Consider the following 25,259-nt stretch of genomic DNA (forward strand, 5'->3'; position numbering starts at 1 on the left):
GCATTTAATTGTTGTCCCAATGCAGCCCCCCCCCTTGAATATGGCTCCCCTTCCGCCTATTACTCCAACTATTTTTTTAAATTTTTTTAATACTTACATTTTTGCCGCATCCTTCACTGCTGCTGTGCTCCAACGTGCTCTTCTAGCTGTCACGAGGAGCTGTTCCGTGTGACTCCGCCCCCTTGAGCGGCCCATCACATTGACGATGTGACGTGCCGCTCAAGGGGGCGGAGTCACACAGGACACTGGGCGGCACTGTGCAGGCACGCTGGCTGCTTAATGATTTTAAAGCGGCCAGCGTGTCTTATGGCCGCTTAATGATTAACCAGTGCAGCCGATGTGGCTGTGACTCTTAAAGCGGCTGTAAGACACGCTGGCCGCTTTAAGAGTCACAGCCACATCGGCTGCTTTTCGGTGTGCCGGCCAGTTCGGCCGGCCTACCGCGGATGCTGCGGGCGTTAAAGACGGCCCTGGTGTGGCCGAATCGGCCGCTTAAATGGGTGGCCGCGCGGCCGTTTAATGTAGATTCAGGGCGGCCTGGGGGGCAATTGCCCCCCTGCCCAGCCCGCCCCTGCTGCTAACCGCACCTCCTCCCGGCTGCAGCGGAAGTTGTCTACGCGAATCTCGTAGAGCTCTACGCGCTACCCGGACTAAGCACCGGAGACTCAGAAGCACCGGTAAATTGGGGGGGGGGACAGGAGGATCCATATTTTTTATATGGGGATTATGGGTGAAATATTATGGTTACACATGCTAAATACCATATTTGACCTGTTTCTGATAAGAATATAGTTATAAATATTTTTTACATGGGGATTATGGGTGGAATATTATAGTTACACATGCTAACTAACCCATTTGATCTATTGATGATAAGAATATGGGTATAATTGTTTACATGGGGATTATGGGTGGAATATTATGGTTACACATGCCAAGGAACATATTTGACCTGTTTCTGATAAGAATACGAGTATAATCATTTTTACATGGGGATTATGCATGGAATATTATGGTTACACATGCCAAGGAACATATTTGACCTGTTTCTGATAAGAATACGAGTATAATCATTTTTACATGGGGATTATGCATGGAATATTATAGTTACACATGCTAAGTAACACATTTGACCTTTTGTTCTGATAAGAATATGGGTATAATATTTTTTTACATAGGGATTATGCAACTTTTTGCAATTTAGTCGTGACAATTTAGTATCAAGAACTACAGAAAAGAACATACTTTGATTTACCATGAGTGTAAAAAGTGTACTGACACCTAGTGATAGTGATGAGCATCGCAGCCAATCATCCCATCATCCCAATATGCAGTTTAGTACGTCCCATGTAAATCACGTGAATGTATACTTCCATTACATCATTTCCATGGTGTGCCTCTAGTAAACCGAAGCGTGCAGTTTTGTACCGGAAATGGAGGACGCACAGAAGCATAATTTAGCTCGCAGGAGCTCGGGGCTTCTTGTAAGCACCCAGTCGGGAGGGGAGTCTCGGGCGTTGTGTGAGGCAATATCTAGGCTTCGCGCGGTGACCCGAGCGGTTTCCAATAATCTGCGCCAAATCAACTCCAACTTGGCGAGGTGAGACTGCATTAATTAGCGGATCGCTTTCTTGAGTGGGTTTTGTTTTTATGCGGGTAATTAGATATTGAGAGTTAGTGGGTAGCTGGCTGCGAGTATATGATTAGAGCAACTTTACTGCTGTCGGCATTAAGCGTCTGTTGGATTCTATCTCCCACCGCCAGGATCATTAGTTGTGAACCCTCAATATTTGCTGGGCTTTATTGCCAGGATCGTCTTGCTACTTACAGCGGGGTTTTGCACCTCCACCTCGCTCTTACTCGTGTGGCTTTTACATTGCTGAATATTTTTAAGTGCTTTAATAGGCATTTACTTACGTTTAAATCCACCATTTTAATAGAAACTGCAGTGGAACACCTCTACAATGATCTGATGTTAAAAGTTCCATAGATCGTTTAAAATAATTTAAATGGACTTCTCAACTATCATGCCCCTTGTAAATGCAAAAAAAAAAATCACAAGTAGGTTAAGTGCTTTTTAATATTTGGTCGTTTGTGGTGAGGTTGTAAGGGGCATTATCTAAATGAATTATGAGGGCACTGGGTTTCTATTGACAAACCCGTCTACTTAATATATCAATCAGTCATACTGTTTGTATATTTCTATACTTTGCTGTTGCATATATATAACAAATCTTTCTTTTGTATCAGGATTTTGATGGATAAAGAAGATATTGAAGAACTAGAGAGGATGCTGGTAAAGATATACATTTTGTCCCTCTTCTGGGTTTCTGGCTATGGTGCTAATCATTGACACTTGAATCTATTGGAATCAATAAAGTTTTGAGAATTTTTTTTTGTAAAAGAAAATCCAAGTTTTTGCAATTTTACAAAATTACAAACAAAACAAAAACCCTTGATTTATTTTTAACCCCTTCAGTCCCCTTACCTTTGCTTTTACCCCCTTTATAACCTATGGCAAGAAGCCCATTAGGAGGTACAGGTAAGTCCTGACTCTTGCAGCAACAAGGACCCTTGACCTTCCCACATCGGGAGATGCCAGCATCGTGGGCTTCCTGCTGATTGATCGTGTTTTAACGGTGCCTCTTGCAAGTGGCTGATCATACAATTAGACATTCCCTTCCGGTAGGGGTCACCGCTGACACCCAGCGTAAGTTCACTTGAGGGCAGGAGCTCTCCTGCCCTCAAGTGAACTTACGGTGGGTGTCAGCAGTTGTTGTTTTGTCAACAATTGTTTTGCAATTGAATTGTTCACATTATAGGTCACATTAAAGGTGGAAAAAGTTCTCACATGATTTTCTCATTCTTTAACATCAAAAAAACCTGGCATTTTAACAGGGGTGTGTAGACTTTTTATATCCACTGTATGTATTGGGGGTGGGGTCTTTAATTCTTGTGGTTGGTTACACAGCACCACCGAATATGTAACCGTTTTACAAATTAGTTCAAAACCTACCTGCTTCTGTCAAATGAGCTAAAATGGTTAGCACTGCCAAGCTGGTACAATAGGTGCACGGGACTGTAAATGAGTCGCCCTGTTTAAAGCAATCTTACCATTATTCCTTAAGACTTAGACTTTAGAATGGTGAGTAAAAAAACATTACCGATAAATAGTAATGTTTATTTTTCTTCTCTTCTAGCATACCTTCCAGGTGGAGAAAGCATAAAACACTGCATCTAAACAGGGAGAGATGCAACCTGGCAGTATATTCTGTAGGCTGTTCGCAGAGAAATTACAGAACTTGAAAAGCTGTTGGTGACAATGAAGATATTAATCCTTAATGCTCAATCTTTTTATGTGTTGTTGGTGCCCTGACCTCACTGAATAAGTTGTGTCTGGGTGAATTTATCCAGTTTAGATAAACCGAGCAATAATACTAAAAATAAAAAAAAACATTGGGTCTTGAGCACTGAAAAATCAATTACAATCAGTGAGTTCAGGTGGTTGGAGTTAACCTACTTCATAGACAGAAACCAGTACATTTCTTTATTATGCACGACACAATTAAGAGTTAACTTTTCACTTTATTTATTTTACAAATAAATACTGACATGACTAACACCTGCCACAGAGCAAGAGGTGATTAACAACAACTTTCTGGGTTTTTATTTATTTATTTGTTATAGCCCCCCCCCCCCGGGAAACATCAACAATTCTAGCCATCCTTATGGTAGAATTGGAAAATGTGCAGGGTAGGTGCTACTGTGAACATGTTGGAAATCTTTGTGCTTTTGTCTTGGGGATATGTCACAGGAGCGCACAGAAGAATTTCTTCTCTCTGAAGGGGTTTTCCGAAGTGGGTACTGGAGTGATGAGAGGATCCTCACAGGCATGAGCATCACAGAAGGTCATAAGGTCTGAGGCTGCTTTTGAAACCTGTAAAAAGGCAGCCAACAATGGATGCTGAGGGCACAAAGAATTTATACTTCTGTTCTAGATTCTAACACATTTTATAAACCAGCATGGTGGATTGCAGTATACCATCATTTTGTAGTGTATTCTGCTGTAACAGGAACAGCTCTACATTTATATAGCTAATTGTTGTTTGTGGTATGCATCTGCACAAATTTATTATTGCCTTTTATTTAAGTCTGGGCACAAAAATATGGAAATGTGATAGGGAGACTACTTGCAAGAAGAATCGTGGAACGATATACATAGATACATGAGTATATTTTTTAATGTTTTCACGGTGGTGTTCACGTAATTATTATCTACGAAGCACATACAGCTCATCTACTTTCACCTGTTTCCAGATTATCAATCTATTTTTTGGGTGTGTTTAAGGGAGACTGCCCTGAGCACTGGTTAGAAGCTTCTTTTTTTGTTTCCTTTTAGCGCTTATTTTCATTATTTGTGTATCAAAGATTTTATATTAAATGTTTTCCTGAAAATTATCCCTCAACATGCTTTAAAATAGTTTCCCTACCACAGATGTCAGGCCTCCATGTCTGTAATAACCTGAGATGTTGATCCTCCTTTGAATATTTGTTTTGATTGTATTTTCCAAGTTGTAACTTGACTACAAATCTAGGAAACTACAATACAACTTTTTTCATGTGGTACAAATGTGAGCAAAACTTGTGTAACAGATTAAACAATGTAGCAGTGCGGTGAGCTGTCTGTCATTGTGCACATACTTTAATTCGACACATGGAAGCCTCAATCTTCAGCTGCTCCACCATTTTCCTGGCCTGACCCACACTCAGGGTGCTATTCACAGGAGTGTCACCTTTCATTGTGTTTCCTAGAGGAGAAAAAGTATATTGACAAGGCTTATAGATAAAATACACATTATGAGTCATGTAATGATAGCTCAGTTGTGTAGGTTTATATTAACCCCCACCATTTCAGAGCAACTGAATTTTTTTTTTTTTTTTTACTACAGTTACTGTTGCCCTTAATTTTGCTCCTAAATTTCAAGATGCCCTGCACTAGGCAAATGTTTAGACGGTGCAAGTGTACCCTCTTGCGTCTGTGACGGGTACGCCTTTGTACCTCGGCTGGGTACGCCCGTCGTTTCTGCAATGCTTCCTGCCAGGATTTGAAAGGGTTAACCGCTACCAACGCTAGACGTTACTAGCAAGGCAGCTTCCAGGGACTGGCCCAGCGTCCTGCTGAATACAGTGCTGAGATTGTCCTGAAAAGGACAATAGGTGATATAGTGGGTCCCTGAAGCATTAGACACACTTTATTGGGGAAACACACAGGCTTATATACAGGTTAGGTGTGAGAAAGACCATAAAGCATGTCCACAGCGTCCCACCCAGCCCAGACAGTCCTGCGCCACACTTAGGCCACCGAAACCCGCGATGCCCGCATGACTTTAAACCGTTGTTTTCGGGGTGATCCCGAAGGAGTGGTGGCGATCCCGGGGTACCGATGCATAGCTCAGGGTCCTGAGGATACCCTGTCCAAAAAGCAATGTGATTGGTTGCAGGGACCCAGTGCGGCAGGGATGAGCGTCAGGGATGAGCTGCAAGGTAGTCGGGCGCTGGCTGGTGTATGTTTTTTTTTTTTACCTTAGCCCAAGTAGGTTTAAGGTGGTTATTCTCTCCCCGCATACTCCTTGTTTTTATGATTTATTAACCCTTTTCTGTCCTTTTTTTGTCAGGGTGTCCTCAAATAAACCAGAGTTACCTGACCCCGGTCACCAGGAGGACAACCTCTAGGATTAAGCATCTTGCGTAGAGGGAACTCTGACCCTACAAAGAAGTTATGCTCGGCCTATGTTAAGCCAAGGTTTGGACATTGGAGGCACCCGTAACCATCCTCCACTTCCGCAAAAGCCGTCCGGATTGGACACATTGGATTTAAAAGACTGCACTATGGTTTTTGGACAGTTTTTTGGACAGTTTTGGACAGCAAACCGACTTGAGAAAGCCCACGGGCAAAACGCGCATCGGAGGACTCACAGAGACACTTAAATTGAGTATATTTTAAGATGGTGTTGTAATTTATGTAATAAAGTTTATTTATTCTACATTTTACATAACTTTTTATATTATATTTATATACATATACTCCATACACTCTGCTGGATCCAATCTGCTGTTCATCACCTTGAAGGGGGAATACTGCCCTAAGTCTGAACTGTTCTTTATCCCTGGAGCCAGGTTACAGGCTCTAGGCAAGACATCTCCATTCAAGTACAATTGGGTGTATGATCCCTAATCACACCAGGCGTTGATGATTTGAGTCAGTCTTTGTCTGACTCATCAGAATGTGAGTTTTTTTTATACATTTTAAAAAAAAAGAGCTATATTTTATCATACAGAGTGCACTATTATCCTTTTTTTGTCATTTATTCTACATAGAAAAGAAAAAGTGTCGGTGCGCTAAGCTAGTCTCAGGCTCAAATAATACCAATGTGTAATACGAGGCCTACCAAACAGGTGTAAGCATGCTGCAAGAAACAGTGTATTGGCTGTACAATGTATACAAGAAACAAAAACTGTCTGCGCTTCTTACCCTAATAAAGTTGGCAACAAATATATAAACATAATATAAGTGAGAGGTTTTGGTTATATGAATTGGCCAAAGCATAATTAATTCTCACCCTATTGAGAGTGTGCCTTGACGTGGCGGGTGAGCTCATTTATTCTACATAACCCATTGGGGTGAGTTACGTTTATATTTACTTCTGTCGCTCCGCTCCCTGTTGGTGGGTTGCACCACCAATACCTGTCTTTTATCTTGTTGAATTGTGGGAGAGTGGGATTCCTACAGAGTGTTGTAGCACATGTACACTTTTACCTATTGTTCTTTTAATCAAGGAGGATTTAATCTCTGAAATTGAAGAATGGATGAAGACGGAGCTTCAAACCACCTTTAAACAGATGCGTGCCTCTGTTATAAATTCTTTGCCTCAGACTAAAGCCCCCTTACCAGAGACTCTTGCTGTGTTCAGAACTTTGAGAGATGATCAAGATTCTTCAGGCGCAGAGGAAAACTGGTAGCTGGATCCTGAGTCTCCTCAGGAGGGGGAGGTCTCAGAAGACACATTTTCTTCCCTTTGGAGGAGGTGAATAAATTAGTAGGAGCAATGGGAGCTACAGCTAGAGGAGGAAAAGCCAAAGGAAAGGACGGATCTGTTCTTTCAGGGGTAATTTCAGAAGCTGAGGACCTTTCCAGTGCATGAAGGTACTCTGAAGACCATCATTATGGATCAATGGAAGACACCAGAGCGAAAGTTAAGTGTCTTTAGGCGTCAAGACTCTTCCCATTTATAATATACAAAACTTGTGTCAGTGTCCAAATATCTCTGGACCTAACTGTACGTGAAATGTGGAACTGGGAATACCTACACCTTCCTGGAATTCCAACTAGATATACTGAGGGATATCCTCTTTAAGGATGCCATTCCAAATGTGCAAGACAAACCCCCCCCCCCACACACTGGTGCCAAACAAAAAGGCTATTAGGAAGGAATCCAGGTACAACTGCCCTTCCTGACCCTCTCTGACAGGACTCTGCATTGATGATTGCTTCATTGTCTGCCATACCAAAGAAAATTATTAGATATAGATTAAGATCATTTTTTCAAAGTTCAATAAGGGTGTGCCACAAGGGGAGTTGATGCAAACCTATATGTTTTTGCCCTGCAAATCCCCCCTCACAAAAGCCCATAAAAAACATATGCATTAAAACCCTATGCATGTTGGGAACTTCCATAATCTGGATATGAGTGGATATGCTGCTCAACACAGAAGTGTTGGCGAAAAGTTTAGGAAAATATTGCCAGGCTAACAGCATCCAGAAGTTCCTAACAAAATACTCCGGATTGTCTGCTTTATGGAAATGTATACCTTTATTCCTTTTTTTAATTACGGTATGCTAAACAGGCCCAAATGAAACATAAGGCCAGTACAGCAAAATGTGAAAATCTCATGTTTAGAATCGGCAATTGGGCCCTGCAATGGCAGAAAAAAAACAAAAAAATCCTATGCATGTGGGATATTTCCGTAATCTGGAGATGGAGCTGAACAAACACGGCTGTATTTATCTGCCATAACACATAACATATATTCCAAAGCAACACAGACGTGTTGGTGAAGAAAAAGCGCAGGGAATTATTAATATGGCTAACTTTGACAGTGATTGTTGGTCAAATGGCTGCATAAGAATGTAATCATGTAACCATGGTATAAAAAAGTAATATATAGTTGACATTAGTACAAAACCCCTGGAAGTGAAGGGGTTCATGTCAGGTATACCTGGGATTTTACATAAATAGACAATGCAACAATATTACTATATATACAATCCTTGTTTAAAAAGAAAATATATTAGATATATCTGCAATACCTGATATTTTGAGATTAAGGTTACTGCCTTAATTTAAATGGTCTTCTATTTGCATAATGCTACCAAACCTACACGCAAGATGACAATAAAATTATTGACCTGGTAAATATAACGCAATATATTCTGTTGTACCTTTCTAGAGATACAAAAAGTTAATATAAACAAACTAATTAATTTTGTGTTGGAATGACCCATATGTAACCAGAGACTTACTCATTTGTTTTATTGAGTTATTCTTAAGAACATGCTTCTATCTGAAATGCAAATACTGCACATACAGGTGGATCAGTGAGTCTTTTTTTTTTAAGTTTCATCATTATAAATTATAAGCTTTCAAGGACAGGAAGCTTTTTAGGTTCTGAGGCAAGAATAATGCATTTCACCAAAGCCTTCCTTGCCTATTAAATTATTCATTTTGCAGTGAGAGAAACCTGCAAGTGTTTGCCCTTCAAAATGAACAGTTAAGTGAGAGGGTTGAAACCACCTTCCTAGAAGCTCTCTTGGCATCAATCCTTTCAGTGAGTAGGCCACAATGTCTATTTTGTATAATTACAATTAGAACCCTTTCATGACCAGAGCTCAATTTTGCTATGTTTGTTCAACCATAATTTGCTATTAATATATTGTACACACACATTATATATATATGCATATATATATTTCAGGACATCATTTAGTCTGGGGGGAAAAACATTAACCCCTTGACAACATGTCATGCAAAAACATTCAGTTAATGACAATTGATGTGCCCGGACTGCCATGGTGTTAAACTACGTTTGCTTTCTTCACCCAAACGGTGTTGCTGTAATGCCCGTTTTGAAAGTGTTTAAGAGGCGATCAACGATCCAGTTCCAAAAAATTTAAAAAAATTAAATAACAAATTCAAACAATTCTCGCATGGAAAGAGTTAAAATACTGGCATGTTAAATGCCCATGGGGTGTCTACTTTTAAAAAAATGTATGATTTGATGGGGTAAATTGAATTGGCCGGGTTCAACAATGTCCCAATTAACACAGGGGGCAGGATGACCACATGTCACATTTCCAATTTGAAAAGTGCACACGTCCCATATGTGGCCTTTTAGCCCCCAAACAACCCAACATCAATGTACTCAGGAGATGTTGCTGAACACATATTGGGGTGTGTGACAGGAGCTGTAAATGTATACCTAAAGTACAACATGTGTGGGAAAAATATACTCAAAAAAATACTTTTTGGCAAAGGATGGTTAAATACCAGCATTTGAAATACCCTGGGGTGTCTAGCATTAAATTGGCCAGGCTCAAATATGTACCAAATAGGGCATGGGCACAGGATCACAAAAATGTCAAAGTGCAACTTTGAAAAATGTGCATGCCCCAAATGTGGCCCTTTTGCCCCCAAACAGCCAGACAAACCCATCGGTGGAATCACCGTACTCAGGAGATGTTACTGAACACATATTGGGGTGTTGTGTGACAGTGGCATATACCAGGACCTGTAAATTCATACCTGAATTAAAATGTGTGAAAAAAGCAAAAAAAAATTACTACCACAAAGTTTGACAAAGACTGGTAGTAGAATTAGTGTATGGAAATACTAGCATGTGATATACATTGGCGTGTCTAGTCTTCAAAAATATATGGTTTGATGGGGTAAATTGCATTGGCCGGCTTCAAAGATACCTGAAAAAGCACATGGGGCAAAATAACCAAATTGCGTCATAACAAGCAGAATTTTTTTTTAAAAAAAACAAGAAAACATTGGGTGTTTCTAAACTCAGGACGAATAGTAAAATCTATTTAGCAGGTTTTATTCATTAGTTTTTATAGATGAGGAAAATATTGTTCAAGTAAATGTCAGAAAAAGTCATTTTTTCTAAATTGTTTACCATATTATATACTTTGTTTTATAGTAAATGATATAATAAAAGTTCTAAAGAAAGCCCTTCTTGTCTTGAAAAAACAATATATAACTTGTGTGGGTTCAGTAAATGGGAAATAATTAAATTACAGGTAAACACAAGCACCGTAGAAGTGTTAAAATCAGCCATTGTCACAAAGGGGTTAAGGAGGAGTTTTTACAATGATGGGTATAAAAATGCCCACAAAACTAAAGCAAAATACATTAACCCCTTAAGGACCAGGCTATTTTTTAGTTTTGTACACTTCAGCTGTGTCACAGAAGCCTCCTTACTACAGACTATGGGCCCTGGTAAGGAGTGACACGTTATCCAAGAGACTCTAAAGACTGTGGAGCTCGGAAACAGATTTGGGGTTCCTGCATTTTGGGACTGTGACGGTTCCTACAGTCACCCTACCCTTCAGTTAATGTTATCCTTTTGTGTATTATTAATAAAAATGTATTTTATTATTTCCTTATTTCCTAACCGTTTGCACACAGCACACTAATCTAATCGAGACAATGTGTATTCCTTATTTTAGTGGCGTCTGTATCCTTTTGTATTGTTAATCCCTTTACTGCCCCTGTTGTGGTAGTAATATTTTTTTTTTACTTCAGGTATGAATTTACAGCTTTAAAAGTACTCTGTAAAAAGAATAAAAACCACAAATGGTGCAATAACGTTTAAAAGGTTTAAAACAGCCCCCACTAGTTGTGCCACACTCACAAGATTGTAGTAGGTACTGCGCCTTTAAGATAACCTGTATCTTAGGAATCCTGGAGGTTTTCTAGAACTTTTATTTTTTGTCAGCTTATGTTTCTTGATGCATTATAACTAGTCCCTGATGAAGTCAGTATATGACGAAATGCGTTGGACTTAGTTTCTTAAAGCATTAAGTGTTTTTAATGGGCTATTGTAAATAAAGAACTTTTGGAAGATACCCTGTCTGCCGTTCGTTTGTATCCAGCAGATGACCGGTTTTTAAAACTTTGAGGTGGTTTTAAAAGTTCCAGCAAACCTCCAGGATTCCTAAGATTAAAGGTGCAGTATCTACTACAATCTTGTGAGTGTGGCACAACTAGTGGGGGCTGTCTTAAACCTTTTAAACGTTATTGCACCATTTGTGGTTTTTATTCTTTTTACAGAGTACTTTTAAAGCTGTATCCCCAGAATTTGTTCTGTTTTTCCATATATCTGTTGTAAGGGGCTTTTTCAAGGAAGAGTCATTGGGGAAGCTACCACATATGTGTTCCGATGAATGAATAGAAGGGTTAAAAAGCTAAGTACCCTGTTTTTATATTATCTTTCATTCTTGTAGAACACAGTTACAATTTTATTGTATGAATTTACAGCTCCTTGTATATGTCTAGGGCTGCAACTAACGATTGTTTTCATAATCGATTAGTTGGCCAATTATTTTTTCGATTAATCGATGAATCGGATAAAAAAATTTAAATTTTTAATTTATTTAAAATAATTTAATAAAGTAACGTAGGATGTTAAAAACAAACGACAGAATAAAAAAACTTTGATAAAAATGCATTTCTTGTTTTTATTTCCCAACCTGCCCCCCAGTTATGCACATTTGAGCCCAGGCTTGCCACACTGCCCTCCCCACATATGCCTTATATACCCCAGTATGCCTTATACCCCATGATATGTCAATCCGTCCTCCCCAGGTATGCCGTATACCTCCCTGATATGCCATAGTGCACTCATAGATTTGCAGACTCGTTCACAGACACAATCAGGGCTGAAACAACTAATCGATAAAATCGATAATAATCGATAATTAAAATCATTGACAACAATTTTCATTATCGATTAGTCGAATCGATTTTTATCGATTATAAAAAGAGGTTTTTTCAGAGCAAATGCTCTGAAAAACTCCTCTCTTTATATAATCCGACCTCAAACAGAGATCGGATTATAACACTAGAATCCAGATCCCCCGCAACGCTGCAGGGGACCTGGATTCCCCTCAGTGTCGGCCGGTCTCTCACTTCCATCTCTCTCCCCCCTCCTATACACCCCTCTGACTCCTCCCCCCTCCCATACACTGCTCTGCCTCTCTCCCGACTCCCTGGTATTTTGTGAACCTCCGTTGCTGACAGGCACTTTCACTGCAGCTTCATAGAAGCCTCAGCGTAAGTGAAGGGCAATAACGGAGGCTGTCTGTGCACATCGCGCAGACCCCCACCAGCTGACAGAGAATCAAGGTCTCCTGCAGAGGATAATCCTCTCTGTCAAGTGGTGGGGGTCTGCATCGCACAGACAGCCTCCTTTACTGCCCTTCACTTACGCTGAGGCTTCTATGAAGCTGCAGTGAAAGTGCCTGTCAGCAACAGAGGTTCACAAAATACCAGGGAGTCGGGAGAGAGGCAGAGTGGTGTATGGGAGGGGGGGGGAGTCAGAGGTGTATGGGAGCCACCCTCCCATACACCACTCTGGCTCCTCCCCCTCCCATACGCCACTCTGCCTCTCTACCAGGCTCCCTGGTATCTTGTGAACCTCTGTTGCTGACAGGAGGCAGAGTGGTGTATGGGAGGGGGGGAGGAGGCAGAGTGGAGTATGGGAGGGGGAAGGAGGCAGAGTGGTGTATGGGAGGGGGAGAAGGCAAAGTGGTGTATGGGAGGGGGAGGAGGCAAAGTGGTGTATGGGAGGGGGAGGAGCCAGAGTGGTGTATGGGAGGGGGGAGGAGGTAAAGTGGTGTATGGGAGGGGGAGGAGGCAAAGTGGTGTATGGGAGGGGGAGGAGCCAGAGTGGTGTATGGGAAGGGGGAGGAGGCAAAGTGGTGTATGGGAGGGGGAGGAGCCAGAGTGGTGTATGGGAGGATGCAGAGTGGTGTATGGGAGGGGGAGGAGCCAGAGTGGTGTATGGGAGGGGGAGGAGGCAAAGTGGTGTATGGGAGGGGGAGGAGCCAGAGTGGTGTATGGGAGGGGGGAGGAGGCAGAGTGGAGTATGGGAGGGGGAGGAAGCAGAGTGGTGTATGGGAGGGGGGAGGAGCCAGAGTGGTGTATGGGAGGGGGGAGGAGGCAGAGTGGTGTATGGGTGAGTTATAGTGGTGTGTGGGGGGTATAATGAATTTCAGGGTAGCAGAGTGGTGTATGGGGGTGTAATGAATTTCAGGGAGGCAGAATGGCATATCTGGGGGAGTTAGAGTGTGTATAGGGGAGGTAGAGTGGTGTATGGGGGTATAATGAATTTCAGAGTGGCATATCTGGGTGAGGCAGAGTGGTGAATCAGGGAGTATAATGAATTTCAGGGTGGTGCAGGGCATTTATGGGGGCGGAGTGGCATATCAGGGTGCACAGTGGCAAATAGGGAGGTATAAGGCATAAATGGGGGCCAGTGGCATATTGGAAGTTATAGGGGGCATAAGACATATCTGGGGGTAAAAGGTATATCATGGGGCTCAGTTGCATATCACTGGCATATAAGGAGTATAAGGCATATCGGGGGCACAGTGGCATATCAGGGGGCACAGTGGAATCTCTGGCATATAGGAGGTATAAGGCATATATGGGGGCAGAGTGACAAGCAGATGGAAGTTTGCCATCTGGTCATCCTGTGCCCATGTCCTATTTGGGACATCTTTGAAGCCAGATAATTCAATTTAACCATATATTTTTAACACTAGACAACAGACAGCAACACACCCTCAGCAACGGAAATGATCATTGATCGTTTCTAAAGCTCGGACCAGGAGGAGAGCAGTGCCATATTCAAAGCCAGCATGTGTTTTGAAAAAGACAACTCCCTGGCGCTAGAAATGGCATTTAGAAAGCAACCTTTGCTCAGCTGGTGCTGCTAAACTGCTTCAATGCCAGCTAAGAGAAGGAAGCTTCCTAAGCTCTTTCCAGTGGCAGGGCGCTGCCATTTTTGGTGTTGCTTGAATGCCTCAATGGCAAAGCAGCAACATCATCTGGGCAAAAAAGTGATTGTTAACTGCTTTCTAAGCTCGTGTAACCCCATGACATGTCAGCCACATTATTGATGCTTAACTATATGTTTGTTCCTGTGATCATTGGTCATTAATTGGGTTAATTTACTTATGATTTTGGAAACACCCTCATACGCATAGGATTTTCATCTTGATTATATTCTTGTGTCGCCCTTAACATTAGGGCTGCAACTAACGATTATTTTAATAATCGATTAGTTGGCCGATTATTTTTTCGATTAATCGGATAAAAAAATGCAATTTTTTTAAATTTAAAATAATGTAATAAAAAACGTACAATTTACACTTTCATCTCTTTATTGCAATGGCCTCTCTATATTCACCTTCTTATTTTACTGACATAATACCATATTTGCTCGATTATAAGACGAGGTTTTTTTCAGAGCAAATGCTCTGAAAAATACCCCTGGTCTTCTAATCGGGGTCGTCTTCTAATCAGACCTCAAATAGAGGTCTGATTAGGAGACTAAGATCCAGATCCCCCGCACCGCTGCAGGGGACCTGGATCCTCCTGTCTCACCCGACCCCCCCCCATCATACACACACTTACCGGTGCTTCCTGCTGTGTTGCCGGGGCAGCGGGTTGACGTCTACGCGATCCGCGTAGACAACGTCCGCTGCAGCCGGAAGGAGGTGTGGCTAGCAGCGGGGGTTGTCTGCGTCCGTCGCATAGACCTTCCCCGACTGTCAGAGATCAGAGTTCCCTGCTCCGGTGCGGGGAACTCTGATCTCTGACAGCCGGGGAAAGTATACGTGACGGACGCATACAAACCTCCGCTGCTAGCCACACCTCCTTCCGGCTGCAGCAGAAGGCGACGTCAACCCGCTGCCCCGGCTGGAAGCACCGGTAAGAGAGGGGGGAGAGCGGGGGAAGGGGGGGGAGAGAGAGAGGGAGGGAGAGAGAGAGAGGGAGGGGGAGGGGGAGAGAGAGAGAGAGAGTGGGTGTGTGTGTTAGTTAAATGGGGGTATAGGGTGTGTGTGCGTGTTAAATGGGGCATAGGGCATTTCTGGAGTGGCGTTAAGGGGGCATTTAATAGAGCACTCTGCCTCCTGAAATGCCTTATCCCTCCCTATATGCCACTCTGCCCCATAATATGCCTTTTAACCCCCTAAATGCCAGAATGGGATATAGGGGTATAAGGCATTTCTGGAGGCAGAGTGGCACATAGGGGGTCAAAAGGCATACCATGGGGCACAGTGGCATATAGAGGGTTAAAAGGCATATCATGGGCCGCAGTGCCATATTGGAGTGGCAAGCCTGGGGGCAGATGTGCGTAACTGGGGGACAGGTTGGAAAATACAAGAAATAAAAACAAAAAAAATATTTTTCTCAATCATAGCTTTTATTAAAAAAAATAGTTTACATGAATTAACATTTACTGGTAAAACTTTTTTCCTTTGGGGTCGTCTTATATTCAGGCTTTTTCTTTTTTTCTAAGTTAATATTCAGATTTTGGGGGGTCGTCTTATAATCAGGGTCGTCTTATAATCGAGCAAATACGGTAATAAAAGCTACAAGAACCCAAACACGGTGTTTCTCAAACTGATATGCCACTGTGCCCCTGATATGCCTTATACTCCTTATATACCAGTGATATGCAACTGAGCCCCCTGATATACCTTTTACCCCCAGATGTTTTATGACCTCCTGATATGCCTAATATCGATATGCCTTATACCCCCTATATGCCCTGAAATTCATAATACCCCCCATACACCACTATAACTCACCCATACACCACTCTGGCTCCTCCCCCTCCCATACACCACTCTGGCTCCTCCCCCTCCCATACTCCACTCTGCCTCCTCCCCCTCCCATACTCCACTCTGCCTCCTCCCCCTCCCATACTCCACTCTGCCTCCTGTCAGCAACGGATCTTCACTAGACACCAGGGAGCCGGGTAGAGAAGCAGAGTGGCGTATGGGAGTAGGAGGAGCCACAGTGGTGTATGGGAGGGTGGTTCCCATACACCCTTCTGACTCCTCCCCCCTCCCATACACCGCTCTGCCTCTCTACCCGGCTCCGTTACTGACAGTAACGGAGGCTGTCTGTGCGATGCAGACCCCCACCAGCTGACAGAGAGGATGATTCTCTGTCAGCATCGCACAGACAGCCTCCGTTACTGCCCTTCACTTACACTGTGGCTTCTATGAAGCTGCAGTGAAAGTCCTTGTCAGTAATGGAGCCAGGAAAGAGGCAGAGTGATGTATGGGAGGGGGAGGGGTCAGAGGGGTGTATGGCAGGGGGGAGAGAGACGGAAGTGAGAGACCGGCCGACAGTGAGGAGAATCCAGGTCCCCTGCAGCGTTGCGGGGGATCTGGATTCCGGTGTTATAATCCGATCTCTGTTTGAGATCGGATTATTATAAGGAGAGGAGTTTATATTATAAGGAGAGGAGTTTATAATCGATAAAAATCGATACGATTAATCGATGATGAAATTCGTTGCCAACGATTTTCATAATCGATTATTATCGATTTTATCGATTAGTTGTTTCAGCCCTACTTAATATACATGATTATTTACTTACTTGGGAGAAACAGATATTTGATCAAATCAGACACAGTGAATTTGGGAAATAGCATAGGACAGACAATTAATCTCTTTTATCAATTCATTTCTTTTACGCTAAAGCTTCAAGGAAGTGTACTCCAGTTTACCGGACAATAGGTAAGACCTTACTGAAACTTTGGGGACATAAGCTGCATGTTTATGTACAAAAATTGAAATGCAAAAGATATATTTAAGCGGATTGGTAAGTTTTATGCTCTAATGTAAGAAGGATTACTCTAAAGCGAGAGTTGCCAGGGGGGGTTGAAAGATAGTTGTGAAGGCTAACACAACCATGCCTTTTCAGTTAGACTGTATTGGTTGTGAGGCGTCCCTCTACACCGTTATTTAGAACTTAGCATTTATTTTAATGCCATCCTAGAGCAGTGATGGCAAAACTTTTTGAGCCCAAGTGCCCAAACTGCAAACCAAAACGACTTATTTTTTTCAAAGTGCCAACACTGCAATTAAACCTGAATAACGAGGTTTTAGTTTAGAAAAAACAATTCGTACAGTTGTTCAAACTAATTAACAGCTTTTGTTTAAAAAGTAAAACACAATAACAGAGCTTTCCATTAAACATTTTTTTTATTGAAAAAAACCAAACAACTGTACACGTGCATATATTTTTTTAAAGACGCCTTTTGTGGGCACAATTAATGTGATTTTTGCTGTTGTATGCATGCTGATAACTTGTCAAACCTTGGCTCATACTCTGTTAGTTTAAGAGCAACACATACAGCACTGAGTTCATCTGTTAGTCTATTTCTGGCATCACATTTGGCAGAATACTGCAGAGTATGGGCAGAATACTGCAGAGTATGGGCAGAATACTGCAGAGTATGGGCAGAATACTGCAGAGTATGGGCAGAATACTGCAGAGTATTGCATTGTATGGGCAGAGTATTGCCCAGCATGGGCAGAGTATTGCACAGCACTGCATAGTATGGGCAGAGCATTGCATCTCTCTCTCTTCCCCTCTCCCCTCGCACTGTAGGGCGCGCGGGAGCAAGATTCTCTGGGAGGACGTTCCACACATACCAATCCACATATTTCACATTTACCAATCCACACATACCAATCCACATATTTCACATTTACCAATCCACACATACCAATCCACATATTTCACATTTACCAATCCACACATACCAATCCACAGATTCCACATATACCAATCCACAGATTCCACACATACCAATCCACAGATTCCACACATACCAATCCACAGATTCCACACATACCAATCCACAGATTTCACACTTACCAATCCACACATACTAATCCACACATACCAATCCACAGATTCCACACATACCAATCCACACATACCAATCCACATTTACCAATCCACAGATTTCACATTTACCAATCCACACATACCAATCCACAGATTCCACACATACCAATCCACAGATTCCACACATACCAATCCACACATACCAATCCACATTTACCAATCCACAAATTTCACACTTACCAATCCACACATACCAATCCACAGATTCCACACATACCAATCCACATTTACCAATCCACAGATTTCACATTTACCAATCCACACATACCAATCCACAGATTCTACACATACCAATCCACACATACCAATCCACACATACCAATCCACAGATTTCACACTTACCAATCCACACATACCAATCCACACATACCAATCCACAGATTCCACACATATCAATCCACTCTCACGTCACTCTAACTGAATGATTTCCTACCTTTCCTCTTTTCTTCTAACAGCAGTCAGCTCCTTTTCTTTCTCTTCGCTCCTCTTCTTCTGTCTTTTTCCTGGTTCAGAGGGCACAGACGGCGGTGGGCGCGGCTTCAGTGTTGTGCGCCGGGATCTGACAACAAACCCCGGCGCACAGCAGCAGTTGCCGCGCAGATCGCGAGGGAGCGGTATCGGAGGTCTTTATCAGTCCACCGGCTTAAAATCACTCAAGGGAGCCGGAGGTCTGTTAAAGACCTCCGATACCGCTCCCTTGCGAGCCTTCTCCTCCAGCGGCGGACATTGCTGTCCGTCTCTGGAGGGGTGCCGGCAAGTTTGCACCCCCCTGATGAGCGGCACCCGGTTCGGACCCCGCCCCCCGCTAGGTACGCTACTGCTGGGGAGGGTTCTCCCCACAGAACTGTGGGAGATGTAGTCCGCGGGAGCCGACGCCATGACTACAGTGCAGGGCTGAAACAACTAATCGATAAAATCGATAATAATCGATAATGAAAATCGTTGTCAACGATTTTCATTATCGATTAATCGGATCGATTTTTATCGATTATAAAAAGAGGTTTTTTTCAGAGCAAATGCTCAGAAAAACTCCTCTCCTTATATAATCCGACCTCAAACAGAGATCGGATTATAACACCGGAATCCAGATCCCCCGCTACGCTGCAGGGGACCTGGATTCCCCTCACTGTCGGCCGGTCTCTCACTTCCGTCTCTCTCCCCCTCCCATCTGCCTCCTCCCCCCTCCCATACATCACTCTGCCTCTCTACGCGGCACCGTTACTGACAGGCACTTTCCCTGCAGCTTCATAGAAGCCTCAGTGTAAGTGAAGGTGAGTAACGGAATCTGTCTGTGCGATGCAGACCCCCACCGGCTGACAGAGAATCATCCTCTCTGTCATCCGGTGAGGGTCAGCATCGCACAGACAGACTCCGTTACTGCCCTTCACTTACACTGTGGCTTCTATGAAGCTGCAGTGAAAGTGCCTTCAGTAACGGAGCCAGGTAGAGAGGCAGAGCGGTGTATGGGAGGGGGGAGGAGTCAGAGGGGTGTATGGGAGCCACCCTCCAATACACCACTCTGGCTCCTCCCCCTCTCATACGCCACTCTGCCTCTCTACCCGGCTCCCTGGTGTCTTGTCAAAAACGGTGGTTCACAGGAGGCAGAGTGGAGTATGGGAGGGGGGAGGAGGCAGAGTGGAGTATGGGAGGGGGGAGGAGGCGAAGTGATGTATGGGAGGGGGAGGAGCCAACGTGATGTATGGGAGGGGGAGGAGGCAGAGTGGAGAATGGGAGGAGCCAGAGTGGAGTATGGGAGGGGGAGGAGCCAGAGTGGTGTATGGGAGGAGGCAGAGTGGAGTATGGGAGGGGGAGGAGCCAAAGTGATGTATGGGCGGGGGAGGAGGCAGAGTGGTGTATGGGAGGGGGGGAGGAGGCAGAGTGGAGTATGAGAGGGGGGAGGAGCCAGAGTGGTGTATGGGAGGGGGAGGAGCCAGAGTGGTGTATGGGAGGGAGAGGAGCCAGAGTGGTGTATGGGTGAGTTATAGTGGTATATGGGGGGTATTATGAATTTTTAGGGCATATAGGGGGTATAAGGCATATGGATATTAGGCATATCAGGGGGGCATAAACATATCTGGGGGTAAAAGGTATATCAGGTGGCTCAGTGGCATATAGGGGGTATAAGGCATTTCGATATTAGGCATATCAGGGGGGCATAAAACAAATCTGGGGGTAAAAGGTATATCAGGGGGCTCAGTTGCATATCACTGGCATATAAGGAGTATAAGGCATATCAGGGGGCACAGTGGCATATCAGGGGGCACAGTGGAATCTGGCATATAAGAGGTAGAAGGCATTTATGGGGGGCAGAGTGGCAAGCTGGGGGTCAGATGTGCATAACTGGGGGCAGTTTGGTAAATAAAAAAATTTAAACAAGGCTTTTTTCTCAGTTTTTATTAAATATGAAAAATAGTTAACATATGAATTAATATTTACTAATAACTTTTATTAAAACCTAGTTTGAGAAACACCGTGTTTGGGTTCTTGTAGCTTTTATTATTATGGCAGTAAAATAAGAAGGTGAATAGAGAGAGGCCATTGCAATAAAGAGATGAAAGTGTAAATTGTACGTTTTTTATTGCAATTTTTCTTCAATTTAAAATAATGTATTTTTTTATCCGATTAATCGACAAAATAATCGGCCAACTAATCGATTATTAAAATAATCGTTAGTTGCAGCCCTACTACAGTGTATGACTGTAGTCACGGCGTGCCCACAGAGATGGCTCTGCGTGCCAACAGCGGCACGCGTGCCACGCGTTCGCCATCACTGACCTAGAGCTTGCATAAATTACAAGGTAAAGCAACCTAGGCAGTCACATCAGAAGAACATGGTCTTCAAGAACATGATTTAGCTGCCTACATACATTTTAATGTGGTATGCTTCTCAAACCTGTCAGCAGAACAAAAAATGACAGTGATGAATGTGATACCAACACTGTCTACAGTAACAGAAAGTACAATGCAGAAGAGGGTTCCATACGGTAGAGCCCTGCGCGGGACGGCTTTTTTAATCCCGCTCGCGCTGATTTTTTGCCTGCTCCCGCAATGTGGGTGTTCTACTCCCGCCTGCTCCCGCCACATTTGTGGCCAATCTCGCCCGCTCCCGTCACATTTGTGTCCAATCACGCCCACCTCCTTACCTGAACTGCAGAGTTCCCGCGCAGTCCCGCAAGGCTGCCTTCTTGCTGCTCCCTCACAGCGTCTCTTCTCTTGCTCCGCCCAGGAACAAGGCAGCGTCACGGGAAGTGACGTCACATCAAGTGACTCCGTTTTGTTCCTGGGCGGAGCAAGAGAGGAGACACTGTAAGGGAGCAACGAGAAGGCAGCCTTGCGGGACCCTGGGGTACAGTGCCTGACCCCCCGCTCCCGCCTGCAGCACCAGCAAGACTGCCCGCGCCCGCAAGTATTTTGACGGGTCCCGCAGGACCCACCTCCCAATGCAGTCCTCTACCATACGGTACCAGGATGGGGTTGCATTTTTTCCTGTTAAGTAGAACACTGTTGAGCTGCTGGTCAGCAGTTGAGCTATTGATACTTATCAGGTAACATTTTGAAATGTATGGGAATGCAAGAGCTGTTTTTTATAACAATAAACAATGGGGAGGGGTCTTTTATTATCTTAGTTCCCCACTGATTTTTATGCTACACTCCAATTTCACACAGCTTTAAAATGCTCAGGACCATCCACATATAGGCAATTGACTTGCATCACACACATATATATGTGACTTGCATCACATATATAAACTGTGGCCTATATTGCTTGTACACAAAGAACACCATAAGGCCATATATATTGATACATTAAAATCCAAATCACTTTCATATAACCAGGGCGTGAACAGTGGTATCAAGTATAAATGTAATCCACCTAAATTGAACCTACACTGGCATATACTGCTTATCTTTCCTCTTAGAGTTGCATGCATTGAGTTTTCTGCTTGTAGAAATAGTGAGCATCACTAATGTATGCACATTTAGTAGCTACCACTGGTACTACTGTCCAGATGCTGTATACCCTTAAGAAATCAGAGAGACATAAATAAGCACAATTCACACCAAAAAAGAGTGTGCATTAATATATAAATATAAATACAGTACCCTATATAATATACAAATAAGATATACATAATACATGGCAACCATACATGCTTCTGACATTTTTCATTGTAATACATTTGTTGGAAATTACATTGCTATTTCTATTGCCTGATTGTGTTGTGCATATACAAGATGCCCTTTTTTAAGCACATTCACATCTACCTTCATTTGTTTCCTAAAACACATTTCTACCATCACTATTGATGCAATCATTACTGTAGGATGAATGTTTTCACAGGGATTTATCCGATTCCCTGCCTATTAGTTCTCATTTAGCATGCATGCACATATCACCCTTTCAGAGATGTCATGGCAGTGAGGACGGAGGAGAACAATAGAGGTACAATCTATGTCAGCTTCTCCACCAGTGCAGGAGAACGATGGGTGATGTGTCACTGAGGCTGCATCGTACATATACTGCCCCCAACTCCTAAAGGTTTCATTCACACCCTCTAGTACCCACCTGTCTATCTGGTGATCGAGGGAAACAGGATGCTGATCCGAGCCCCTTTCTGCAGCTATACCCACACCCTGCAACAAAGAGAGTAGGGGGAGGAGACACTGATTGGAGGGGGGTGGAATGGAGGTTGAGTGCAGTGCTGAATATGGATTACGACCTAATGCAAGTTACAGTGGAGCGAAGCACTAGAATTAGATAAGGCGAGAAGGGTGAGCTATATAAAAGGTAGTGGAACAAGTGCTTTAACCCCTTCGTGACAATGGCTGATTTTATTTTTTGTACCCTTCGTGACAATGGCTGTTTTTACATTTCTGCGCTGCTGGTGTTTAGTTGTAATTTTATTCTTTCCCGTTTACTGAACCCACACAAGTTATATATTGGTTTTTTTTTTCCAGGACAAGAAGGACTTTCTTTAGATGTCATTGTTTTGATTGTATCATATTATTTACTATAAAAAAAGTATAAAATATGGTGAAAATTTTTGACAAAAATGACTTTTTTATATATTTTACTCATCTATAAAAGTTATTGAAAAAAACTTCTAGATTTTACTATTTGTCCTGAGTTTAGAAATACCCAATTTTGTTTTTTTTTTGCTTTTCTCTACATGGGACAATAAGTACAGGTAGCGCTTTGCTATTTCTAAACCATTTTTTCCAAATCTGGTCATTCTTCCCCCATGTGATATTTCAGGTATCTTTGAAGCCGGCCAATGCAATTTACATATATTTTTGAAACCCAGACACCCCATGGTATTTAAAATGTTAGTATTTTTTAGTAATTATCAAATTGCCATAAACCTAGGTGGGTGGCACGTCTATCACGCACTTTTTGGACAAACCCCATTTTGGTGTAGGCAAGAAAAACATGGGTTTTATGGTATCTGCACCATGAACATATGGCCATAATACATTTTAGTGCATACAATATGCCAGTTTATTTACCTCATTAGAGGTAAGGACCAGGCACATGTTTAATGGTGCTAAATCGTAGGCATGCATGTGTTTCCGGAAGAAAAAATGTGTAGGTTATTACCTTAACTCAGGGCTTGAATCTAGGAGCCAGCTAAAAAAGTTGGGAGCCAGGAATTTTTTTTAAACTAACAAAGTTTTATTTTCAACAACAAAAATAACAGATCTTAAATTTTCACATAAAGAAGACTTGATCCTTATGTTCCTGCGTTTTAGTCATAACCGATATGGCTCCTTTTCTCTTCTGTTCCTTCCCATTGTACCTATGTTAATTGTACCTTAAAATGCAATAAACTATTATTTACCTAAAAAAGACTTGAACCAAATGTCATGGGCATTTAAGTTATGCAGATAATTTAATATTTTCTTATGTGACACACCAAATTTTCTATATACCGTATTTGCTCGATTATAAGACAAGGTTTTTTTCAGAGCAAATGCTCTGAAAAATACCCCTCATCTTCTAATCGGGGTCGTCTTATAATCAGACCTCAAATAGAGGTCTGACTATGAGACTAAGATCCAGATCCCCCGCACCGCTGCAGGGGACCTGGATCCTTCTGTCCCCTCCCCCCCCGATTTAACACTCCCCACCCCACACACACTTACAGGTGCTTCCAATTTCCTGCTGTATACCGGGGCAGAGGGTTGACGTCCACGCGATCTGCGTAGACAACTTACGCTGCAGCCGGAAGGAGGTGTGGCTAGCAGCGGGGGTTGTCTACGCGGATCGCGTGGACGTCAGCCCGCTGCCCCGGTATACAGCAGGAAATTGGAAGCACCGGTAAGTGTGTGGGGTGGGGTGGAGTGTTAAATGGGGGGGGGAGACAGAAGGAAGACTGCTGCCCCGGTATACAGCAGGAAATTGGAAGCCCCGGTAAGTGTGTGTGTGTGGGGGGGTGTTAAATGGGGGCATAGGGCATTTCTGGAGGCAGAGTGCTCTATGAAATGCCTTTTAACCCCCTGAACGCCACTCTGCCTCCTGAAATGCCTTATACCTCCCTATATGCCACTCTGCCCCATAATATGCCTTTTAACCCCTTAAATGCCAGAGTGGCATATAGGGGTATAAGGCATTTCTGGAGGCAGAGTGGCACATAGGGGGTTAAAAGGCATACCATGGGGCACAGTGGCATATAGAGGGTTAAAAGGCAAATCATGGGCCACAGTGCCATATTGGAGTGGCAAGCCTGGGGGCAGATGTGCGTAACTGGGGGGCAGGTTGGAAAATACAAGGAAATAAAAACAAAAAAATATTTTTCTCAATCATAGCTTTTATTAAAAAATGTAATAGTTTACATGAATTAACATTTACTTGTAAAACTTTTTTCCTATAGGGTCGTCTTATATTCAGGCTTTTTCTTTTTTTCCTAAATTAATATTCAGATTTTGGGGGGTCGTCTTATAATCGAGCAAATACGGTAATATATTAGTGTTTTCCACTTGGCTTTTTGTGGCCATGAATATGCCTGTGTCATTGTATTGTCATTGTATTTGTCACTGCTTTATCATTAACCCCCCCCTTTTATATTTTTGCCCCTTGGGGGGGTTAATGCCCCTGTCAGGCCCCCCTTTAGTATTGATTAATGTGTTCTGCCCCACAACCTTGTGTATTGCCCCCCTTTGTGCATTTTTGCCACCACAGCCATGTGCATTGA

The 25,259-nt window shown here is 43.0% G+C and overlaps 1 protein-coding gene across 1 annotated transcript; it reads right to left on the reverse strand.

The window, feature by feature from the left end:
• Nucleotides 1–3,565: 3,565 nt before the first annotated feature.
• Nucleotides 3,566–22,727, reverse strand: GNG3 (G protein subunit gamma 3). The gene is made up of 3 exons (XM_053449053.1): nucleotides 22,634–22,727; nucleotides 4,702–4,808; nucleotides 3,566–3,937 (listed from the first exon to the last, which is right to left on the reverse strand). The coding sequence occupies exons 2-3, from the start codon at nucleotides 4,798–4,800 to the stop codon at nucleotides 3,809–3,811; spliced, it is 228 nt and encodes a 75-aa protein (XP_053305028.1). The 5' UTR covers nucleotides 4,801–4,808; nucleotides 22,634–22,727; the 3' UTR covers nucleotides 3,566–3,808.
• Between the last annotated feature and the right edge of the window lie 2,532 nt (nucleotides 22,728–25,259).

Source organism: Spea bombifrons, chromosome 10 (genome assembly GCF_027358695.1).
Source record: "Spea bombifrons isolate aSpeBom1 chromosome 10, aSpeBom1.2.pri, whole genome shotgun sequence".
Taxonomy (NCBI): domain Eukaryota; kingdom Metazoa; phylum Chordata; class Amphibia; order Anura; family Pelobatidae; genus Spea; species Spea bombifrons.